Consider the following 18,999-nt stretch of genomic DNA (forward strand, 5'->3'; position numbering starts at 1 on the left):
TGCCGTAAATTTGCAGCAGTAAAATTGTGATGACTCTTTGTAAATTGTACGAACTCCTATTTTTAAATACTTGTCAATTTTACCAATACGCGGTTTCCAAGGCAATCCACCTTTTTAAGATGAAACAACCAAAAAACACCTTAGAGCAAGTATAATGATGGTAACTTTTCAGATTTGAAGCTAACGAGGTGGACGAAATGGAGGTACACGTCAGCCTGTATCCGATGTGGGAGAGGGAGAAAATAGGAGAGAGAATGAAGATGGTGTTTCGCTCCACGCCGGCTGCAACAGGCGACGTGCATTATTCAAAGGTTTGTGCTTCTCTTCAAGCTTGATGTTGCTGCTCTGCTCTCCAGAATCCACTTAGCTGCTAGAGTCTGCAGAGTATTGATTGATATGTGGGGTCCGCCACTACCATTCCCTGCTTTATGCGTGACCTGGCCTCTGATGTAACCATTAGCTTTGCTCTTATAAAGTTAGCTTTACGTGATTCAAAACATTTCAATAGTATGTGCACAAGGGCAAAACTGAAAAATATACTTCGATAAGCTTGAAAAATCATGTACTCATGTGTTTTGAAATAAGAAAAGAAATTAAAATGACAAGTATTTGAAAACGGAGATCGGTAATAAACAATCTGACAATCCGGCAGAATTAGTGTACGCTCGACCGACAGTATGTGCCGGATGAGGACGGTCATTCTTGTTTTATCGCATTCGCATGCACGAGCTCTTGAACCCAGCCGAGCACGACAAATCCGGCCTGAAAACGATACGAGCATCCGATGCAGCACACTGCCGACTGCTCATCTGTAGCCACACCCTCCGAAATCCGAAGGCCTCTACCAGCATCCACAACGTGCGTGGCGGCTGTTTAACCGCGGCCGGCGGAACACAAAAGCGCAGACATCCTCTGCGCCTCCTGACGCCGCTGCGCTGAGCTCCTGCTTCCAAGCTCCAGCTCAAAATTTTACTCCGGAAGTCCGGAGTCCCCTCTCAGCGCACGCAAGTTCGGTCGCCTCGCCTCGTGTCCTAACCCCATCCGATACATTAGCAGGCGGCAGCCGAGGCCGAGCCCTGGCGGTTTCGCCTTCGTCGTCTCTGCTCGCTCAACCTCCCAAGGACAAGGACGCAGGTCACATCGACCTCCTCCGTCTCTCCACGCGCAAGATCAAATTATTCCTTCGGAGGTCGGAGCAATCGCGGCGCAGTTTCTGTTGGCGTGGCCGTGCAAAAAAAAAAACGCTGCCCTCCATGGGCGGCACGGAGCTGGAGGGGAGGCCGATGCCGCAGGCGCTGATGCTCAAGGAGTGGCTGGAGCTGGAGTCCAGCGCGGAGCTCTCCCGCGACGGCTTCGGCTGCTACCCGCGGCACCTGGCCGCCGACCTCCGGAGCGCCAGCGGCAGGCGGAGGAACGGGGACGTCATCGCCAGGTTCTCGGCCGCGGTGAGGGCCGCGCTGGCGCTGTCCCGCGCGCCGGCGGGGCGAGAGGCGGCGGCGGCCGCCGCCGCGCTCCCCAGGACCACGAGCCTCTCGAGGCGGCTGCGGGTTGGGTTCTGGAACAGGAAGCGGAGGGGGGAGGCGGAGGAGACGGACAGGCCGGCGGCCAGCTGCTCCGCCACGGCCGCGAGCAGCGGAAGGAGGGACGCGTCGTCGCCGGCGATGTCCCCGCGTCGCATGAGCTGGGAGGGACGGCAGGGCGGTGGCGACGGTGCAGGTCATCTGAGCGTCGGCCGTCTGAGCCATGAAAAAATGGTAGGAACTGATGATCCTTCCTTTTCTTGAAAAATTATTAATTCTACTCAATTCGTTGTTCCTCCTCACGAGCGTTTTCTGTTCTTGATCATACAGTAGCTAGCAAATTCCATATCCGATTGACCGCAGCGATTCTGTGATCGATGATGAAGGTTGTGGGATGCGAGTGCGAGACAGCTAGTCGCTTGGACGAGGCGCGGGAGCGGGAGCAGCGGCTGAGCCCCGTCTCGGTGATGGATTTCCTCAGCCAGGACGGAGATGACGGCCACGACGACGACTGCAACGACCACGGCGGCGGCAGCGGCCACAGCGAGGACGGCGACGGCGCCTCACCGACGTTCGAGCGAAGCCTGGCCTACATCCGAAGTAAGCCCTCTGCTTTCCGTTTGGCTCAATTTCCAACTGAACTCAGTTGACCCAGTTCCCGTTAGCGCCATGCAACTGAGTATGCAAGTTGTGTCTGTTTCATCTGCATACAGCATCCGTTTCTTCCTTTTTGAATCGCTCACGTACAAGTGTCTGTAAAAAAATCTGGTAGTACACGTACACGGTACAAACTGTCCCTGAGTAGCCCGAGAAGCCGGTACAAAGCGCACACTTGGGTTGTTTGGTTTAGGTTGTGTTAGTGAATAGTGACAGTTTGACCGCTAATTATGGTGTCAAATAAAATCAGTTTACAAAACCAACTTCAGAACCCTCGCGCTAGTGACCCTGAAAAATCTATAGAGGTCTTTGATCGCGCGATTAGAGAATGGTTATTGTAGCATTACTATAGCAAATCATCGATTAATTACCGTCATTAGATTCATCGCGAAAAATTACACACATCCCTGAAAAAAATTTACAAATAGATTTCATCGCGAAAAATTACACCCATTCCTAAAATTTTTTGCAAATAGACTTTATTTAATATACCTATACATATAAATTTTTTTAGAATGGAGTAGCGTGGGAAAAATAAACAACGCCCACATGCCCAGAGTCCGTACTTCGTACTGCTCTGGTCAGACTGCTGGTCATGTTGGTAGCAGAACCTTTTTTTTCCTGCCAGAGTCCGTACTTCGTACTGCAGGTGTAGGAGAGCTGTGACAGCAGCAGTTGCCCACACAGCTCGTCGGCACAGTGCTTACGGTGTCAAATGCCGGTTTATAAACTAACTCCAGAATTCCTGTGTTAGTGAGCTAGTGATCCTAAAGAATCTAATGAGATCTTTGACTGTGCAATTAAAGTATGCTTACTGTAGCATCAATGTAGCAAATCATTGATTAATTGTCGTCATTAGATTCGTCGCAAAAAATTACACCAATCCTTAAAATATTTTTACAAATAGACTTCATTTGGTCTTTCATGCGGAGACTAAAAGAATCACGCTAGAATCCTAACGCGCGAACCAAACAGGCCGTTGTCTCGTCTTGTGCTAATGCTAGACTGTTAATGTCAGGCTGCTTTCACCGTTTCACCCGTGACAGTCGTCGAGCAATCTGGGCCGTTGGAACAGAGAACGCACGCGTGTAACCTGACGCGCACGATCCGTTGGCGTACTAGGGTTTAGGATCGACCATGCTGGTAGCCCGTTGCTATCGCGAGGCTAGCTTCCTTATCTGCCCAAGGAGATCGCGCATGGGCGAGAGCCGTTGGAGAACAGTGCGGCGAGCAGGTGGTGAACAAAACGGAAGGAAGAGAACGCGAGACGTTGATAGCCAAGCGGAACGTATAATTGGGGCTCGGAGAATAATGGTGGCGTGGGAGTTTGTATATGCTGTGTGCAACTAGTATACTATCAGATTAAACAAACATGAAAACCTGATTCCCAGAAGGCAAAAGCTATGCGGCCAGAGGTACACGACGCATGATATTCTGGTCCAGTCCAATATGTAAAGTGCAAAGGGAAAGGGATAATAGGACAGAATAATCACTTAATATTAAAAATATAATCAACTAATCAACATAAGGGCCAAACTTCAAAACTAGATGATTCTCCATGGGTTGCTGCGAATTTTGAGAGAGGTTTTTTTTATAAACTATGAGAGGTTGGATGTCTTTTATAGTTGCAGGAAGGGAGCAGAGAAGTCAGACGATGAGCTGAAAAGCCATCAGTAGTTGCACTCGATTTATGATCAGACATTGATGAAGATGTTAGACATAGAATTTCAGCTGACTGGTTGAAATGGCGACAAGCTTCTGGCATCCTTTGTGACAAGAGGGTGCCACAAAAGCTAAAAGGCAAATTCTATAGGACAACAATTCGTCCGGCGATGCTATACGGTGCTGAATATTGGCCTACAAAAAGGCGACATGTCCAGCAACTGAGTGTAGCAGAGATGCGGATGTTGCGGTGGTTTTGCGGGCACACAAGGAGGGATAGAGTCCGGAACGAAGTTATTCGGGGTAGGGTCGGAGTGGCACCAATTGAGGAGAAACTTACCCAGCATCGGCTGAGATGGTTTGGACATGTCCAACGAAGGCCTCATAAGGCACCGGTGCGTAATGGGGTTCTTGAGCGGGTCGATAATGTAAAGAGGGGTAGAGGTAGACCTAAACTGACGTGGGATGAGTCGGTTAAGAGAGACCTTAAGGATTGCAATATCTCTAAAGAGATAGCTTTGGATATGAGCGCTTGGAGACTAGCTATCAATGTGCATGAACCTTGAACTTATTTCTTTCGGGTTCCATCTCTAGCCTACCCCAACTTGCTTGGGAAAAAAGGCTATGTTGTTATTGTTGTATGGTTGATGCTAGTGGAGGATGAGGGGACGATGCATGGACGACAGGAAGTCGGATGATGAGCTGAAAAGCCATAAGTAGTTGCGCTCGATTTATGAATTATTATGATCGATGCTAGTGGAGGATGAGGGGATGATACATGGATGACATGAAGGGAGCAAAAAAGTCAGATGATGAGTTGAAAAGCCATAAGTAGTGGCATTTGATTTATGATCATTATGATTGATGCTAGTGGAGGATGAGGAGATGATACATAGACGAATGGATTTTAGAGATACCGATGATATGACAGTAATGAAAATAGAAGTGAAGTAGCTTAATGTGGTCGTAGAGAAATAGGAGTAAATGAACCTTAGTGGGTTTCATCTATATAGGTTATATATATAGATGTATAATCAACGTAAGGGCCACTGGTTGCCTGTTGGACTTTAGATCCACAAAAATATACATACAGAAGATGGCGCGTGTTATGGAGGTGTAAAATACGTAGTATTTGTACCTAATAATATACTTCACAGACGCTGAAAAAGAGACAAACTGCGCTGACATCCCACGGTGTTGTCAGGTACGCATCCTACCTTTTTGAAAGAGAAAGTTCGTATCATACCTGTCAGTACGAGCCTTCTCCTGTATATGATTGGGCTTCCTTGGATACGCAGCTGAATGATACGCGTGTGCGGTAGAACACCAGGAAAGGTGCATGAATTTAGCATTTGTTTAAGTTGGGTTTCAGCTGTTGGGAATCTTGTGCGTGCGTTCATCATGAATTCATGATGAGAATTGAGAGTTGGCCAGTGCCTAGGATTTGTTTAATTTGATAATTTATAATTTGGTTACCGAGCTAAAATTATCTTTCTTGGGGGGAGAGAGACAGAGCTAGAGAAGAGCTAAAAGTTCTCTTGGGCAGCCAAACTGAACCGACAGGGCCTAGAGGTGATGGGCCACAAGGCCCACAGCCAATATCCACTACAAGAAAAAGTTCCATGAGTACCGGGCGCATGGCGCCGTTAGTACGGGCTGGGCAGCCGGTACCGGCTGGCCGGTACTAAATGGACAACTATTTAGTACCGGTCGCAGCATCCGGTACTAAATGTACCAATCTTTAGAAAAAATACATCGAGATAACTGTGCGTGCACCGGGGTTCGAACTTGTGATCTGTGGCCTCGCGTGTAGTCTGCTCTACCATCCCACCCACACAACACATGTGAGTGGATAGAAGATGCTATCCTTTTGATGTAACCAGGACGAACCATTTAGTACCGGACCATAACCATTTAGTACCGGGCCGTAACACCACCCCGGACGAACCATTTAGTACCGGACCATAACCATTTAGTATCGGACCATAAAAATGGTGGCATTTAGTACCGGGTGGTGTTACAGCCCGGTACTAAATGGTTGGGAGGCCCCGGGAGCCATTTAATACCGGATCATAACACCAACCGGTACTAAATGATAGCATTTAGTACGGGGTGGTGTTATGGCCCAGTACTAAATGGCTCCGGAAGACACTGTGTTATAGAACCGGTACTAAATTGACATTAGTAGCGAGTTTAAAGCAACCGGTACTAATTGGAGGTGGACGAATGACTTTTTTTCTAGCAGTGATCTTGCGTCTTGGTGCGACTTCCAGGCTCATGATATGCCATATCGGTACGCAGCTGCCACTAATCATCACTAGAGCTTGGTTTCTTTCACAAAGAAACATATCATTCGCCAACATTTGTTGTAGGATCGTTCGCTCGTACGATCACGAGGCCTAGTTTCAAGAGCCCGTGATTTTAGCACTAGCTAACCAACCTTTTTTTTCTTCTTCTTCCAACTCACTAGCCCTGCTAATGGATTGTAACCCGCACCATACCCAACCCCACCCAAAATTAACATATTTAGATACCCAACCCCACCCAACCCAATTATTTAATTTCTCAACTCTAACCAACCCGCCCCATTATAAACGAGTAACCCATAAAAACCCATGAGTTCTACTATGCAGAGGAATTTAGTGGTTCTACACTTAATATGGGGACCACATATGTCTAGTCACACTACTTTGCACAGAGTATCTGTTAGTAATATTGACCCATCTCTAAAAATTTCAGTCAATTTCGATAAAATTTTATAGTGTGAACGCGAGATTTTAATTCTAGGGTCCGGCTCTTGATGTGGAGCCCACGTGTACTTCTAGCCACGCTGCTTTGCACAGAGTAGCTGCCAGTCGTACTGAGTCATCTCCAACAAATTTCAGTCAATTTCGATAAAATTTTATAGTGTGAACGCGATGTTTTAATTCTAGGGTCCGGCTCTTCATGTGGGGCCCACAGATAGTTCTAGCCACACTGCTTTGCACAAAATAGCTGCCAGTCATACTGAGTCATCTCCAACAAAATTCAATCAATTTCGATAAAATTTTCTGATATAAACACGTGGTTTTAATTTCAGAGTCCATCTCTCATGTGGGACCCACATTTATATATAGTTATACTATTTTGTAAAAAGTATCAATTTCAACCCACCCCAACCCGCTCAATCCGTATTTATATAGAACCCGCCCGACCCACCCCATTAACTAAATACAACCCATTTTAACTCATCAAACACACCCCATTTCAAAACCCACCCCATAAAACACATTTCAACCCAACCCATTAGCAGGCCTACAACTCACTAGTAAGTGCACCCGTGGTAACGCCAAGGATAAGCAAAGAAATACAGGCTAATTAATTTTGCCCCTCTTTACTCTACCTTTATTCTTTTCCCCTCATAAAAACATTATATTTTCTTTTCATTATAAAACAATAAAACATTCACTACGCATATAAGCAGACACGAAGTTGTACATCAACCCGTGCTAACGCTACACATAAATTTTTTTAAAAAAATAGAAAGCTTACCACATCTTTCTGTTGATCTCGTGCCAAAATACTGACTTTATAGCTGATGTTGTAGAATCAACCTTGATCCTAGCTAGTAAGAAAATAGAAAATCAGCATGAGAAATCTTGACACGAAATACATACTCGCTCTGTCCTAGAAAGACCATAGTTGTAGGGTTTAAATTTTATCAAAAAAACTGTTGTTATTGGAGATCATCATTTCACGTGGGATCCACTTCTCAAGTGTTCCCACCTCACAGATATTCGTTGGAGCTGCCCACCGCTACGGAAAAAAAATACTCCTTCTATTCTAAACTATAAGTCATTTCAAGAATTTTGAAGAGACAATTTTTTTAAATTTGACTAAATATATGTAACAAGATAATAATATTTATGATACCAATTAAATATCATTACACTCTTTGTTAGCTATATTTTCATAGTATATATGTTTGACTTCATAAATATTTATATTTCTCTCTATAATTTTGGTCAAACTTTACAATAGTTTAACTCTCCAAGATTTTTGAAATGACTTATAATTTAGAAGGGAGGGAGTAAAAAGAATTAATCGAAGCTCTAGGCACAGATGCCCTCTCATCCACTCATTTGCTGACAGCCACAACAACATCGCATCCCCCGCCTTCTCTTTCTCCCTTGGCCTTCCACGAGCTCTATTCGGCTCTTCCCCAATCCTTTTGCTCCCTCAATTTCTCTCTCCCCACCCTACTGCTCACCCGCCCCTCTCTGTCTCTCCCTCCCTGCTTCGTGCTGCCTTTGGTGGGCGCTCCCTGCTGGCCATCTTTCTTCCTCAATTCTCCTATCTCCCTCCCTGCTGCGTGCTGCCCCTCGTGGGGGACGGCGCTCCCTGCTGCCCCTCTCTCCCTCAATTCCCCCCCTCTCTCTCTCTCCCTCCCTTCCTGCTGCCCCTGGTGGGCGACCCGCGGAAGGGATGACGGCGGGGCGCTGCGGGTGTCCCAGCGGCGCAGCCCACGCGGACGCCCCTGAGCGTGGCGCACGAGGGCCACGGCGAGAGGGGCGATGCGGCGACCCGTGCGTGGCCCGTGGGAGCCACGGTGGCTGGCGATGGTGGCGTGCACCGTGTCATGAAGGCAGCCGGCGTTGGGATCCAAAGTGAGGCCTAGGCGTTCTCGCCAGAAGCTTCTATATGCTGCACATTATTTCAGGGCTCATGGTGCATGATTTGGGGGAGAAAAAAGTGGAGAGGGAGGAAAAAAGAGAAAAGAGAGGAGCCTGGGATTCGAACCCAGGGCGCCGCGGGAGAGGGAGGTGGGGGCGCGGTGGAGTGTGTTGAGGCTGGGATGATACGGCGATTCTGGAGAGTCGATTCGTGTTGAAGCCTCTGAGATAGAATGGTAGCTTTAGATTTTGATGTTGTTGCTTTTTTTTGGGTACATTTGCATGGGTGGATAAAGGTTGGACATCTCTGTTGGGGGCAAATTTTTGGGTGGACACAGCAAAGTTTTTTCGTGCTTTAGTAGAAGGATATGATTGATTCGCCGTTTTCACCATTAATCGCCTCACCCTAACGAGCTGACGTCTAAAAAAATTCTCTTGCTACAGGAGCAAGCCAGCAGCTGCTTCAGAGAGTCCAGCGATTCGAGCAGCTGGCAGACTTGGACACGTCGGACTTGGACGACGCCACCACGACCGCCGAGGACACAGCAAGCTGCTGCCACGTCGAGGAGCTGGACCCAACCGAAGAATACGATGGAGTAGGGCACACACCGGAGCAGGACCCGCCACTGAGCCTCCACGAAGGCGAAGCGGGCTCGCCGCGCGCCGCCCACTGCTTCAAGAAGCTCCTCCAGGATTTCTTTCGCGAGGGCCTGTCGTCGTCGCCGTGCCACGGCGGGAGGCCGGACGACCCACCAGAGGAGGTGGAGAGGTCGTTGCTGGAGACCGCCAGGGCGTGGCTGGACGGGCGGCATCGCGCGCCGGGGCCGGACGGGAAGGCGGAGGTGGAGGAGATCGAGCGGCTCGAGCGGTGGAGGCGCTTCGGGGAGGACGAGCGGGAGCCGCTGGGCTGCGACGTGGAGGGCGGCATCTTCTGGTCCCTGGTGGAGGAGTTGGTCGCTGATCTCTGCTGACCGAGCAACGCTGCGGCATGGATGAAACCGTACTTGGATAGGAAACGTGTTGGGGATCCCCGCATGATTCCTTACCCGATTGGGGATCGGTGTTTTGCTCTGCCAACAAAGCTCAACTGTAAATTCGAACGTATGAAAGTATGAAATGAAACTAGTAAGAAAAGAAGGAAAAAAAATTTAATTAGAGCAACTCGAGCACATCGTCTAAACAATTTTTTATCTCAAATTTAGAGAGCTAAGCTCAAAAGATGCACTCCAATGGACCTTCTATTTGGCCCCCTATTTGAGGTCTTCAAATTTACTCCTCCACTCTCTATTTCTATGAGATCTCTAGAGGAGCTCTCTATTATATATTAGAATGGAGGATTATTGCTGGAGTTGAATCAAATTTAAAAATTTCTAAAAAATAGAGGCAACCTCTATTTAATATTTAGAGGGTTTAATTTAAGAGGTGTTGTTGGAGATGCTCTTGCTTCAACCGGACTGTAAATTTGGGATTTAACAGTAAGACCTGGAACTGAAACGAGGATGAAAACACTTTGCACGTCCTTTCCTTCCTGAAACAAACTTTAGGTACTTTTGGCTGACTGGCTTGCAAAAATAAACCTTCAAATATCCCTTGATATTTCCCCATCCGGGCCCCTCCCGAGGTAGCAAGCGTCTGGGACTCTGGCTGCTTTGGTTTGACTGACGCACGTGGCCCGCACGCACAACCTACCAGACCAAGACCAAGCACCAGCTTTGTGGGGGAAAAAATGGGGCGCATGCGCGCCTCCGTGCGCCCCTACGCATCCGAAGGTCCAAGCGCTCGCTCCGATTCTCCTCGGCTCGCCTCCCGCATTGCGCAGCTGTAGGCCCGCTCGGCTGCTGCGCCAGCTCGGCTCAGTTTTGCCCTGATAGCATTAGCAGCAGAGGGAAGGCGACCGGGCGGGGAGGCGGCAGCGGCCGCCAGCCGCGGGCGGGGCATCAGCGAGCGGCCTCGCTCCCAACGCCGCCGGACGAGCCCCTGCAGTAGCCGCGCCCCCCCAAAACCAGCACCGGGCTCCCGCCCTCGCGCCGGCGACGCCTCTGTAGCAGCGTCCCCCCCCTGATGACGCGGGGTCGCGGTCCGGTCGGATGTCGCCGCCGGCCAGCACCGAGCTCTCCATCACGGGCCAGCACCGAGCTCTCCACCACGGCCCCGTCGACGGCCGCCCTCCTCGTCACCCGCCGGCGACGCGGCGTCGGGGTCCGACCGGATGCCGTCGCCTCAGCCGGACGGGACCTTGCCTGGTGGACGTTGCGTTGGGGGATCGAGAGCCGAGCAGGGTTTACGTTTTCGTTTTTGAAAAAAATTTCGGTGACCACCGAAAACGGTATACCGGCCGAAATTTCACGGTTTTCCGGTAATTTCGATCGGAAAGAGTTTTCAAATTCAAAATTCCGAAATTTCGGTATACCGGCCGGTTTTTTCGGTGCATCTCGCCGGTTTTTTCGGTGCTTTTTACCGAAAAATGATGGAAACAGTTGGAAAATGATGGGGAAATTATGTATTTGTGAAAAGAAATTGAAAATTTTGGGGAGTTTGCCCTAATTATGTCTATATTTATAGATTATAATACACAACATATAAGAAACTCCAGCACACAATGAGAAATACGAAAACGAAACACATAATTCATGTCCAAAGTGCACACGTACTTAGTCTAAAGTACAAAGTCTATTAAAATTATTACAATTAAGTCCGTAGTCCAATTAATACAACACATTGCTTCCATAGTAATCGAAAGTATTGTCCATCCATAATCCATGTAGCAAATGCATAGTCTCTGCATACGAAGATTTTGTATGAAATGAATGGAATAACTAGAAAAAACGAAATATAGATATAAAAACTTTTCGGTTGCTTAAGTACCTGCGTTCTTCACTCCTCATAGATGGTGAGACTTAAGCAAATTTTGACCTACCAAATCAACTTAGATTTTGACTCCTCATAGCAAATTCATCATTTTGACCTACCAAATTTTCACTCCTCATAGAAAATTCATCATTTTGACCTACCAAATCAACTTAGATTTGAATGATTTCAAGTGCTATAAGCTAATAAAAATCCCTAGTTTTTTATCATAATTTTTGCCGATTTTTTTGACGGTTATTTATAATTTTTTTTGAAATTTTAAAATTCGAAACGAAAAATACCGAAAAACACCGGTATACCACTTTCCGGTACCTACCGAAAACGGTAAATTCACCGGTTTTTCGCCGGTTTACCGCCGAAAAGTTAAACCCTGGAGCCGAGTCGCTGGCTGCTTCCGGAGCCGGGAGATGAGCCGATGCGGGGCTGTTTTGGTTTTTTAGAATCACACAGTACAATGAAGACGCCCACAACACGCACGCACACTTACACCCTGTAAATATATGTACGCAAATTCTACTCTTACGAGCACCTCCGAAGGACTGAGCACCGACAGATCTAAAGATTCTCAAAGTCACCACCGGCGTCTCGTCATCGACGGAAACATCGCTTACCACTTAAAGTGTAACACCGTTAAATCTTAGAAAAATCTCAGGAAAAAAATGCGAGCACCAAAATTTAAACCCTTATAGGTAGCGTCGCACTGGATGTACCATTGGACTACAAGCCAATTCGCTGCCGGGCTGTCGGATGGAATTGATGGGCACGCGGCATCCATCAGGCAGGGGGTCGCACCGGCCACCCTATGGACCCGTGACGGGTCACCCGTCGTCCACACAATTTTTTTCCCTTTGTCTACTAAAAAAAAAACCCCTTTGTGGCACCGCCGCCAGCTTTCCCACACACTCCTCTCTCCCCGCCCTCGCCCGTGCCCGCCACCGTCGCCTTCCCAAACCCCGGCGCTCGATTCCATTGCGTTGTGCGCTGCAGTGACCCCACTCCCGCGCGGCACTACTCGGCTCCCCTGCCAGCTCCCCCGGCCTTCTCTGCAGTCCGTGTTTCAGCCGCCGCTAGGGTTTCGGGAGCTCGAGGCGAGGCCGCATGACGACGCGAGGAGCCAAGCGCGCCGCCACCTCCGACCCGGGCGCCCCCGATGTACGCATCTCCGCCTCCCGGGCGCGCGCGATATGTTTTTTTTTGTTTGGGGACTTAGTTGGGGATTTGGGGACTGTTTCTGGGTGATATTCAGCTCGCTGTACTGATTCGATCTGGTTGATTAAGAGGATGAGCCACGCCATTGCGGTTGGGTTATTTAAGATCAAATGTTTATTTACATAGTGCACGCATAAGCTGAGTTGCTGAGTTTCTGTGCAATCTATAAGATATTTTGAGTTATGTAGATTCAGAACTCAGAACCAGAGCCGAATCTTTTAGCTTGGAAGAGAAAGCAGCGTCATAGCCAGTTCTACATCACATGATCATTGCTAGCTTATAGTAAACTAAAGTTCTTAGTTGTTAATACACTTCAGTGTTGGTAACAGAACCATATCACTATTGGTTACTCCGTCTAAGAGAACCATCACAAGTTCAGAACTTTAATTGAAGCTTGACCGTTGCATATCAGTTTTAGCACGTTATACGAATGACCACTCTGATTTAGTAACTGGAACTTTGGTAGCTACCATCCGTTTCAAATATGTTGTTTTCATGTTGTTCTATATTCCTGCAAAATCTGCTCCTCCGTTATTCATTTCTGTCATTATAATGCTGCAGCTACCAAGTAAGAGAGTAATGGACGGACCCTCTTTTGATGTTCACAGGGCGGAGTCTTCCCATCAGCATGTGATGGCAGGACCCGCTACTTTAGATCCTCGACGGGCAGAGGCTGCCAGCAAACATGTCAGGGCACTTAATAATCAGTTTGCGAGGTCTGTTTCTTCACCTGCTAGCTTGTACTTCTTCTCCTGGGTGTTGTACCATGAGTATTCTTTTCCCGTGTGCTGTACCATATATTCATAGTCTCATACAAGTCGTATCACCATCTGGGAATTGGTGCACAACCTACTAGGTCTCATACAAGTCGTATCACCATCTGGGAATTGGTGCACAACCTACTAGGTCACATTATCATGGTCACAGATTTCTCATGGCTAATGAGTGATCTCTTGAGCTTTGCTATTTCCTTCTCTCATTATTGATTTCCTTGGTGATTCTGCGAAGTATGAAGTCTTCATTAGATATTAGTGTCCTCATAAGGTGTTTGATTTTGGAGAAAACAATTTTGGAATGTTTCCTGTTCATGTCAATCTCTGCTACATATACCTCAAGAGTTGTACTTATATATTTATTTCTAGTTGAATGCATACTGTGTCCTCATAAGGTGTTTGATTTTTTGGGCAGCTGGGTTCAATTGCAGCTGCAAAATCATCCAGCTGAACTTTGGGAGGATGGTATCAAAGATTACTTATCCCATGCTTCTGAAATCATGGTAAGCTTTGCTGGTTGTAAATGGACAATATTTCCTCTGTTTCATTCATGTAACTCATGCAACTAATATTGATTTGGGAATATGCATATCATGTCTTATTGTAGTTCCTGATTGCTTACAAAATGTATCACGTCAACTTTATTTTACTTCTGATTGCAGACCTCCTTCTTACATTGTGTTTGTGTTGAGGATTTGTTTCTTTTACGCAATGATTTCATATTTTTTTACTTCCATTTATGTTTCAACATTGCATAGGCGGCTGTATCTATACATTCTTTAAGCAGTTTATAAGTCAGATTTCTCATTGTATATGCTTATGCCATTGTTTGTTCATTAGGAAAAATTCAAGGATGTTGTCAATTGGCTTAGACAAAATCAAGCAGGTTCAAAAGCTGTTTCATCCCCAAGTCCACAAAAGGATGGGAAGACTAATCCACTAGCAGCAGATGATAGCAAGCTCTTGGGGCAGCCAAGTTCAGATAACGCACAGAAGGCTCCAGTGATGGCGTCTAGTTCTTCAGCTTTTCAGAACTCAAGCTCACCAACACCAACCCTCTTTTCGATTCCTTCCAAGCCACAAACACCAGATTTCAGTGGTATCCCTACTCACTAATTTATATATCATATCGTGTTAAGATTTTCTTGCAGATATATCTAGGTTATTTTCATATTGCCTATGTTGCAATTATGTGCAGGTATGTTTGGTGATAAGAAGAACACATCCGGTGACAGCAGTAAACCAGCTTTCCAGTTTGGTGGGAATAATGTCATTTTTGGTGACAAGAAGAACACATCTGGTGATAGTAGTAAACCACCTTTCCAGTTTGGTGCAAATAATGGTATATTTGGTGACAAGAAGAATATGCCTGGTGAAAGCAGTAAACCACCTTTCCAGTTTGATGTAAATAATGGCTTTTCGGCATCCAATGCACCATCTTTGTTCTCTAATTCAGCTGCCCAAATTTTTAGCTCACAGTCTCCACCTCTATTTTCAAATCAACAATCAGTTCTCTCAGGTACTTTTCCGATCTTGAATTAAATTGCTCCTCTCATATTGTTTATTTCACACATACCGGGACATAATGCATCAGATATTAATATTTTTATGTATAGCCGTAATGCCTTGGTAAAGCCAGCTTTTGGTGCCTTTCTCGATCTTTATTGCAATGCCATAGGGGTGTCTCTCCCCATGGGTCGAGTTTTTATAATATATATTTTGGATATGTAGTAAGGTTTCTTCCTTTTTAGCAGTAAGAGTCTAGGACTGCAAATCACCAACCAACCAAAACTGTGTTATGCTTATTTACATATTTCGCGTTCACTATTCTATTGGAATTTGATCAGTGAATGAACTCTTCGAAACCATTTATGTTCTTCCCAAAGGACGCCATAACACTGTGATGTAAACTTCAACTTTTAAGGAAATTTTGTCGTATATCACCGAATGATCCGGTTTTCAGCAATACAGCCAAACCTCCGCATACACTTTGGTAGCAGCAAAACTTGCCTCTGTTACTCAATTTAGCATTTCATACATCTCCCTTAGTTAAGAATATCATATATTCATATGGCGGAGCAGTGTACAATGTCTCATGTCTACATGGACTTGTCTAAATGTCAAAGTTATTACATTTTTCAGTTTGGCAAGTGTAACAAATACCACTTGCAATTTAGAAACACAATTGTAATTTGATTGATGTACACAAATTTGTTGTTTCCTATAATGCAACTTATGTCGCATATATTGTGCTTCCTTATCCTGCTATTTGCATTTGAAATTATATGATAAGTAATTAACATTGGCAGCACCTGTGTTTGCACCTCATATCCTTATTTTTTGTGTGGAACATAAACTTCTTGTTGCTTTATTAGGAAATCAAAATGCTTCTGAAGCTTCAGCTGATGCAGATGAAGGTGAGAATCTAAAACTTAAAATCCTGCTTTTATGCCTAGGACTTGTGTCTTGAGTAATGCAAGTCCCACACCCCATAGTTTTCAACTAGAAAGACTGGCGCGGTGTTGCCGCGCCATAACCTGTAGCCCAGTGATTGGTACGAAGGCTGGGAATGTTTTTTGCGAAATTTTAGGCTATGGATTAATTTATAGAAACTTTAGTATATTATTACTTAGTTAGAATGTAGGGGCCGCGGGTTGATCGTCATGATTTTGGGAGCTTTTTTTTGCAAAGTTTTGGGTGTGGGTACATTTTTAGGAAGTTTAGGGCTTTTTTTTTGTAAAAGTCTATGGAGCATGGGTTAATTGCTGTAGAGCTTGGATTTGTAAAAAATGCATGGATCATGGGTTGGTTGTCATAAAGTTACCTGAGAGGTAGTTGGATCGAGAGAGTTCGCGTAAAATTGCTGAAGAGGTGGCTTGAATAAATGGTATTTATGAATTAACTGAGTGTGGGCTGGATTATATATTAATTTTGATAAAGTTCAAGGAGTTTTTTATAAAATTAAATGTAGGCTGAAATTAACTGAGTGTGGGCTGGACTATATAAATGAGTTGAGTATAATTGACAATAAAGTTACTATGTTTTTTTTCCAAAGGTAGGGATTATCTAGTATATTCTATTATGGGCAGTGTTATAGCCCATTATTCAGTGTGTAAATGTGTGAGGCGATTTAACCCGTCAACGATATACATTAAGCGGGTTGGTTTTGCAGAAGTCTTGGGGTGTTTTCTGTGGATTTGTTGTTCGTGGAGTGCAAATTGATTTCACCAAACCTCATAGGGTTTTATGTGGAGCGACGCAGATAGAGTGCGAGTTGATTTTATCAGATTTCAGAGGTTTTTTTTTAAAAAAACTGTAGTATGTCCCACATATAATTGGTTCCGTGGGCCCCACATACGGTGGGACCCACTTGTGGGTCCCGTGGGTCCACAGTGGGGCCCACTTGTGGGACCCACATTGTTGGGTCCTACGGGGCCCACGGTGGGGCCCATAACCCACTTGTGGGTCCTGTGAGTCCACAGTGGGCCCAGTTGTGGGTCCCGTGGGTCCACAGCGGGGCCCACTTGTGGGACCCACATTGTTGGGTCCTACGGGGCCCCACGGTGGGGCCCATATGTTGGATCAATCCGAGCCATTCACGCGCGATCCGACGGCCGAGATATTTCAGCCTAGGTGGCACAATGTGGGGGCAGAAATCCCCCCCCCCCCCTTTAGGTCTTTTAAAGATATTCTGTCCTCTTAATTCATGATTTATCATGATCAGATGCCGAACCTGAGAAACCAAGCAGCCCTTCTGTAAAGAAGGCAGAAGAAAAAGGAATAGTTGTTGTTCATGAAGCCAAGTGCAAGGTGTATGTGAAGGTACCATTCTTTTCCATTTATCATCTTGCTTTCCTTCCTATAGGACTGTAATACCATGCAATTTTTGTTAGCAAGTTGTTTCAGATTTTGCTTGACTAAATCTGTTTTCTATTCATGCAGCATGATGATGCTACCAAGGGTTGGAAAGACATTGGTGTCGGTCAACTCTCTATCAGAAGTAAAGAAGGTGCAGAGAAAGCTTCTAAAGAGTCTACTCCGACCATTGTTATTAGGAACGATGTAAGTATCCTTATCTGTTAATTTAGATTAATATAAAGTTCATTCATTTATATTCCTTTCAATGTAGGGAATATATCTGGTGCAAACCACAACTTCGTGAAAACCCGTGCAAACCACGGCAAAAAAATCTTCTAAATTTACCAAAAAAATCACACATGTAGATGATATGTTGATATACAATCTTGTAAAATATCTTGCCCAAACTCGACTTCGTTTGTGAGATATAAAAATAACAAATTTCAAGCCAGAAAGCTATTCAGATGATTTGTTAGAAATTTGTTATTTTTATATCTCACAAACGAAGTAGAGTTTAGACAAGATATTTTACAAGGTTGTGTATCATCATATCATTTACATGTGTAATTTTTTTGGTGAATTTAGATGACTTTTTTGCCGTGGTTTGCACGAGTTTTCACGAAGGCTGTGGTTTGCACTAGATATGTTCCCTTCAATGTATGCTCAGGTTAATATTTATCCTTCTACTGCATGTCAACCTTGAAATTACATTTTGTATCTGATGGGATACTATCAATATTCCAATCCATGAACGAATCGTGTCTCCCCAACTTCTGTCCATGTTAAACAAGTCTAGTTGTTCTCAGTGTGTGCTAATCGTCTTGTCAATTTGTTTTTTAATTTGAGAAGTTTCCAGCATATTTATCTTGAAAATTACCTTTGTGGCAAGGTTGTGTTATAAATTTTCTTTTCACACTATTCTTTGCAAGATTTACACTGCTTTAAGATTGTTTTGGGTATGGACAAAATACTAATGTTTTTAAATTGGCAACAGGTTGGTAAAATTCTCCTAAATGCTCTGATCTACAAAGGGATAAAAATGAATGTTCAGAAGAACACAGTTGCTTCGATTTTTCATACTTCGGTAAGTAATCAGAGACCATTGAACCACCACCAGCACACACCCCTACACCTCCTAAAACTCAGAAAATAAAACAGAAGACCATAATTCTTGTATATATTTTCAGGATGCACAGTCAGATGAATCAAGCAGTGGTGCAGTTGTAGCTCGAACATACTTGTTCAGGTTGAAAAATGAGGATGAGGCTACAAAGTTGTCAACAGCAATCAAAGAGAGCGCGCCCTTGGACTGATTCTTGCAGCTTGGATTACCATCTCACGACGCCTAAGCATCTGGGCACGAGTTGTAATAGTAGAGGGTAACACCACCAATGGCCTCTGCAGCAGGCCAAAAGATGCCTTGCAGAGTCACGGCTGGCGTATCCCAGGCCTTAGGCCAATAGCTTCCTACCCCAATTTTGTGGTGTATCCCAATTCCCAACTGTCCCTTCTCCTGTTGCTGACTGGAGCTGAACCCCCAACAGTATTTATTTTGTGATTCGTTCTGCTGTGCCGGCGAGGCCCGTTTCGAACTCTTGGACTAATTATGCTTGGATATCATTGCCGGATAGAGCTAATGGATGGATCAGCGGGGGCAGTATTAAACTCCAGGAGGGGCTCTCTTTTTCTTCCTCCTCTCGTCTCTCATTCCCTCATTTTTGCTCCTCAAAGGCTCTCTTCTTCTTCCTCCTCTCGTCTCTCATTCCCTCATTCTTGCTCCTCAAATTTGTAGGGGGCCTA

General features: G+C 45.4%; 2 protein-coding genes across 4 annotated transcripts; both read left to right on the top strand.

Moving 5' to 3' along the window:
• The first annotated feature begins 921 nt into the window (after positions 1-921).
• On the top strand, positions 922-9,652 carry LOC120680721. The gene is made up of 3 exons (XM_039962246.1): positions 922-1,754; positions 1,907-2,120; positions 8,936-9,652. Exons 1-3 carry the CDS (start codon positions 1,254-1,256, stop codon positions 9,460-9,462), a joined length of 1,242 nt encoding a protein of 413 aa, XP_039818180.1. The 5' UTR covers positions 922-1,253; the 3' UTR covers positions 9,463-9,652.
• A 2,569-nt stretch (positions 9,653-12,221) lies between these two features.
• Positions 12,222-18,791, top strand: LOC120680720 (nucleoporin NSP1-like). Of its 3 annotated transcripts, none has more exons than XM_039962243.1 (10): positions 12,222-12,511; positions 13,130-13,284; positions 13,757-13,844; positions 14,182-14,440; positions 14,540-14,860; positions 15,717-15,762; positions 17,064-17,163; positions 17,284-17,403; positions 18,194-18,283; positions 18,387-18,791. In XM_039962243.1, the coding sequence occupies exons 1-10, from the start codon at positions 12,458-12,460 to the stop codon at positions 18,510-18,512; spliced, it is 1,359 nt and encodes a 452-aa protein (XP_039818177.1). In that variant the 5' UTR covers positions 12,222-12,457; the 3' UTR covers positions 18,513-18,791. The 3 variants fall into 3 exon arrangements, with proteins under 3 accessions (XP_039818177.1, XP_039818179.1, XP_039818178.1); XM_039962245.1 differs by having other exon boundaries at positions 13,177-13,284; XM_039962244.1 differs by having other exon boundaries at positions 12,224-12,511; positions 15,717-15,758; positions 17,066-17,163.
• Positions 18,792-18,999: the final 208 nt, after the last annotated feature.

Source organism: Panicum virgatum, chromosome 7N, assembly GCF_016808335.1.
Source record: "Panicum virgatum strain AP13 chromosome 7N, P.virgatum_v5, whole genome shotgun sequence".
NCBI classification, from domain to species: Eukaryota; Viridiplantae; Streptophyta; class Magnoliopsida; order Poales; family Poaceae; genus Panicum; species Panicum virgatum.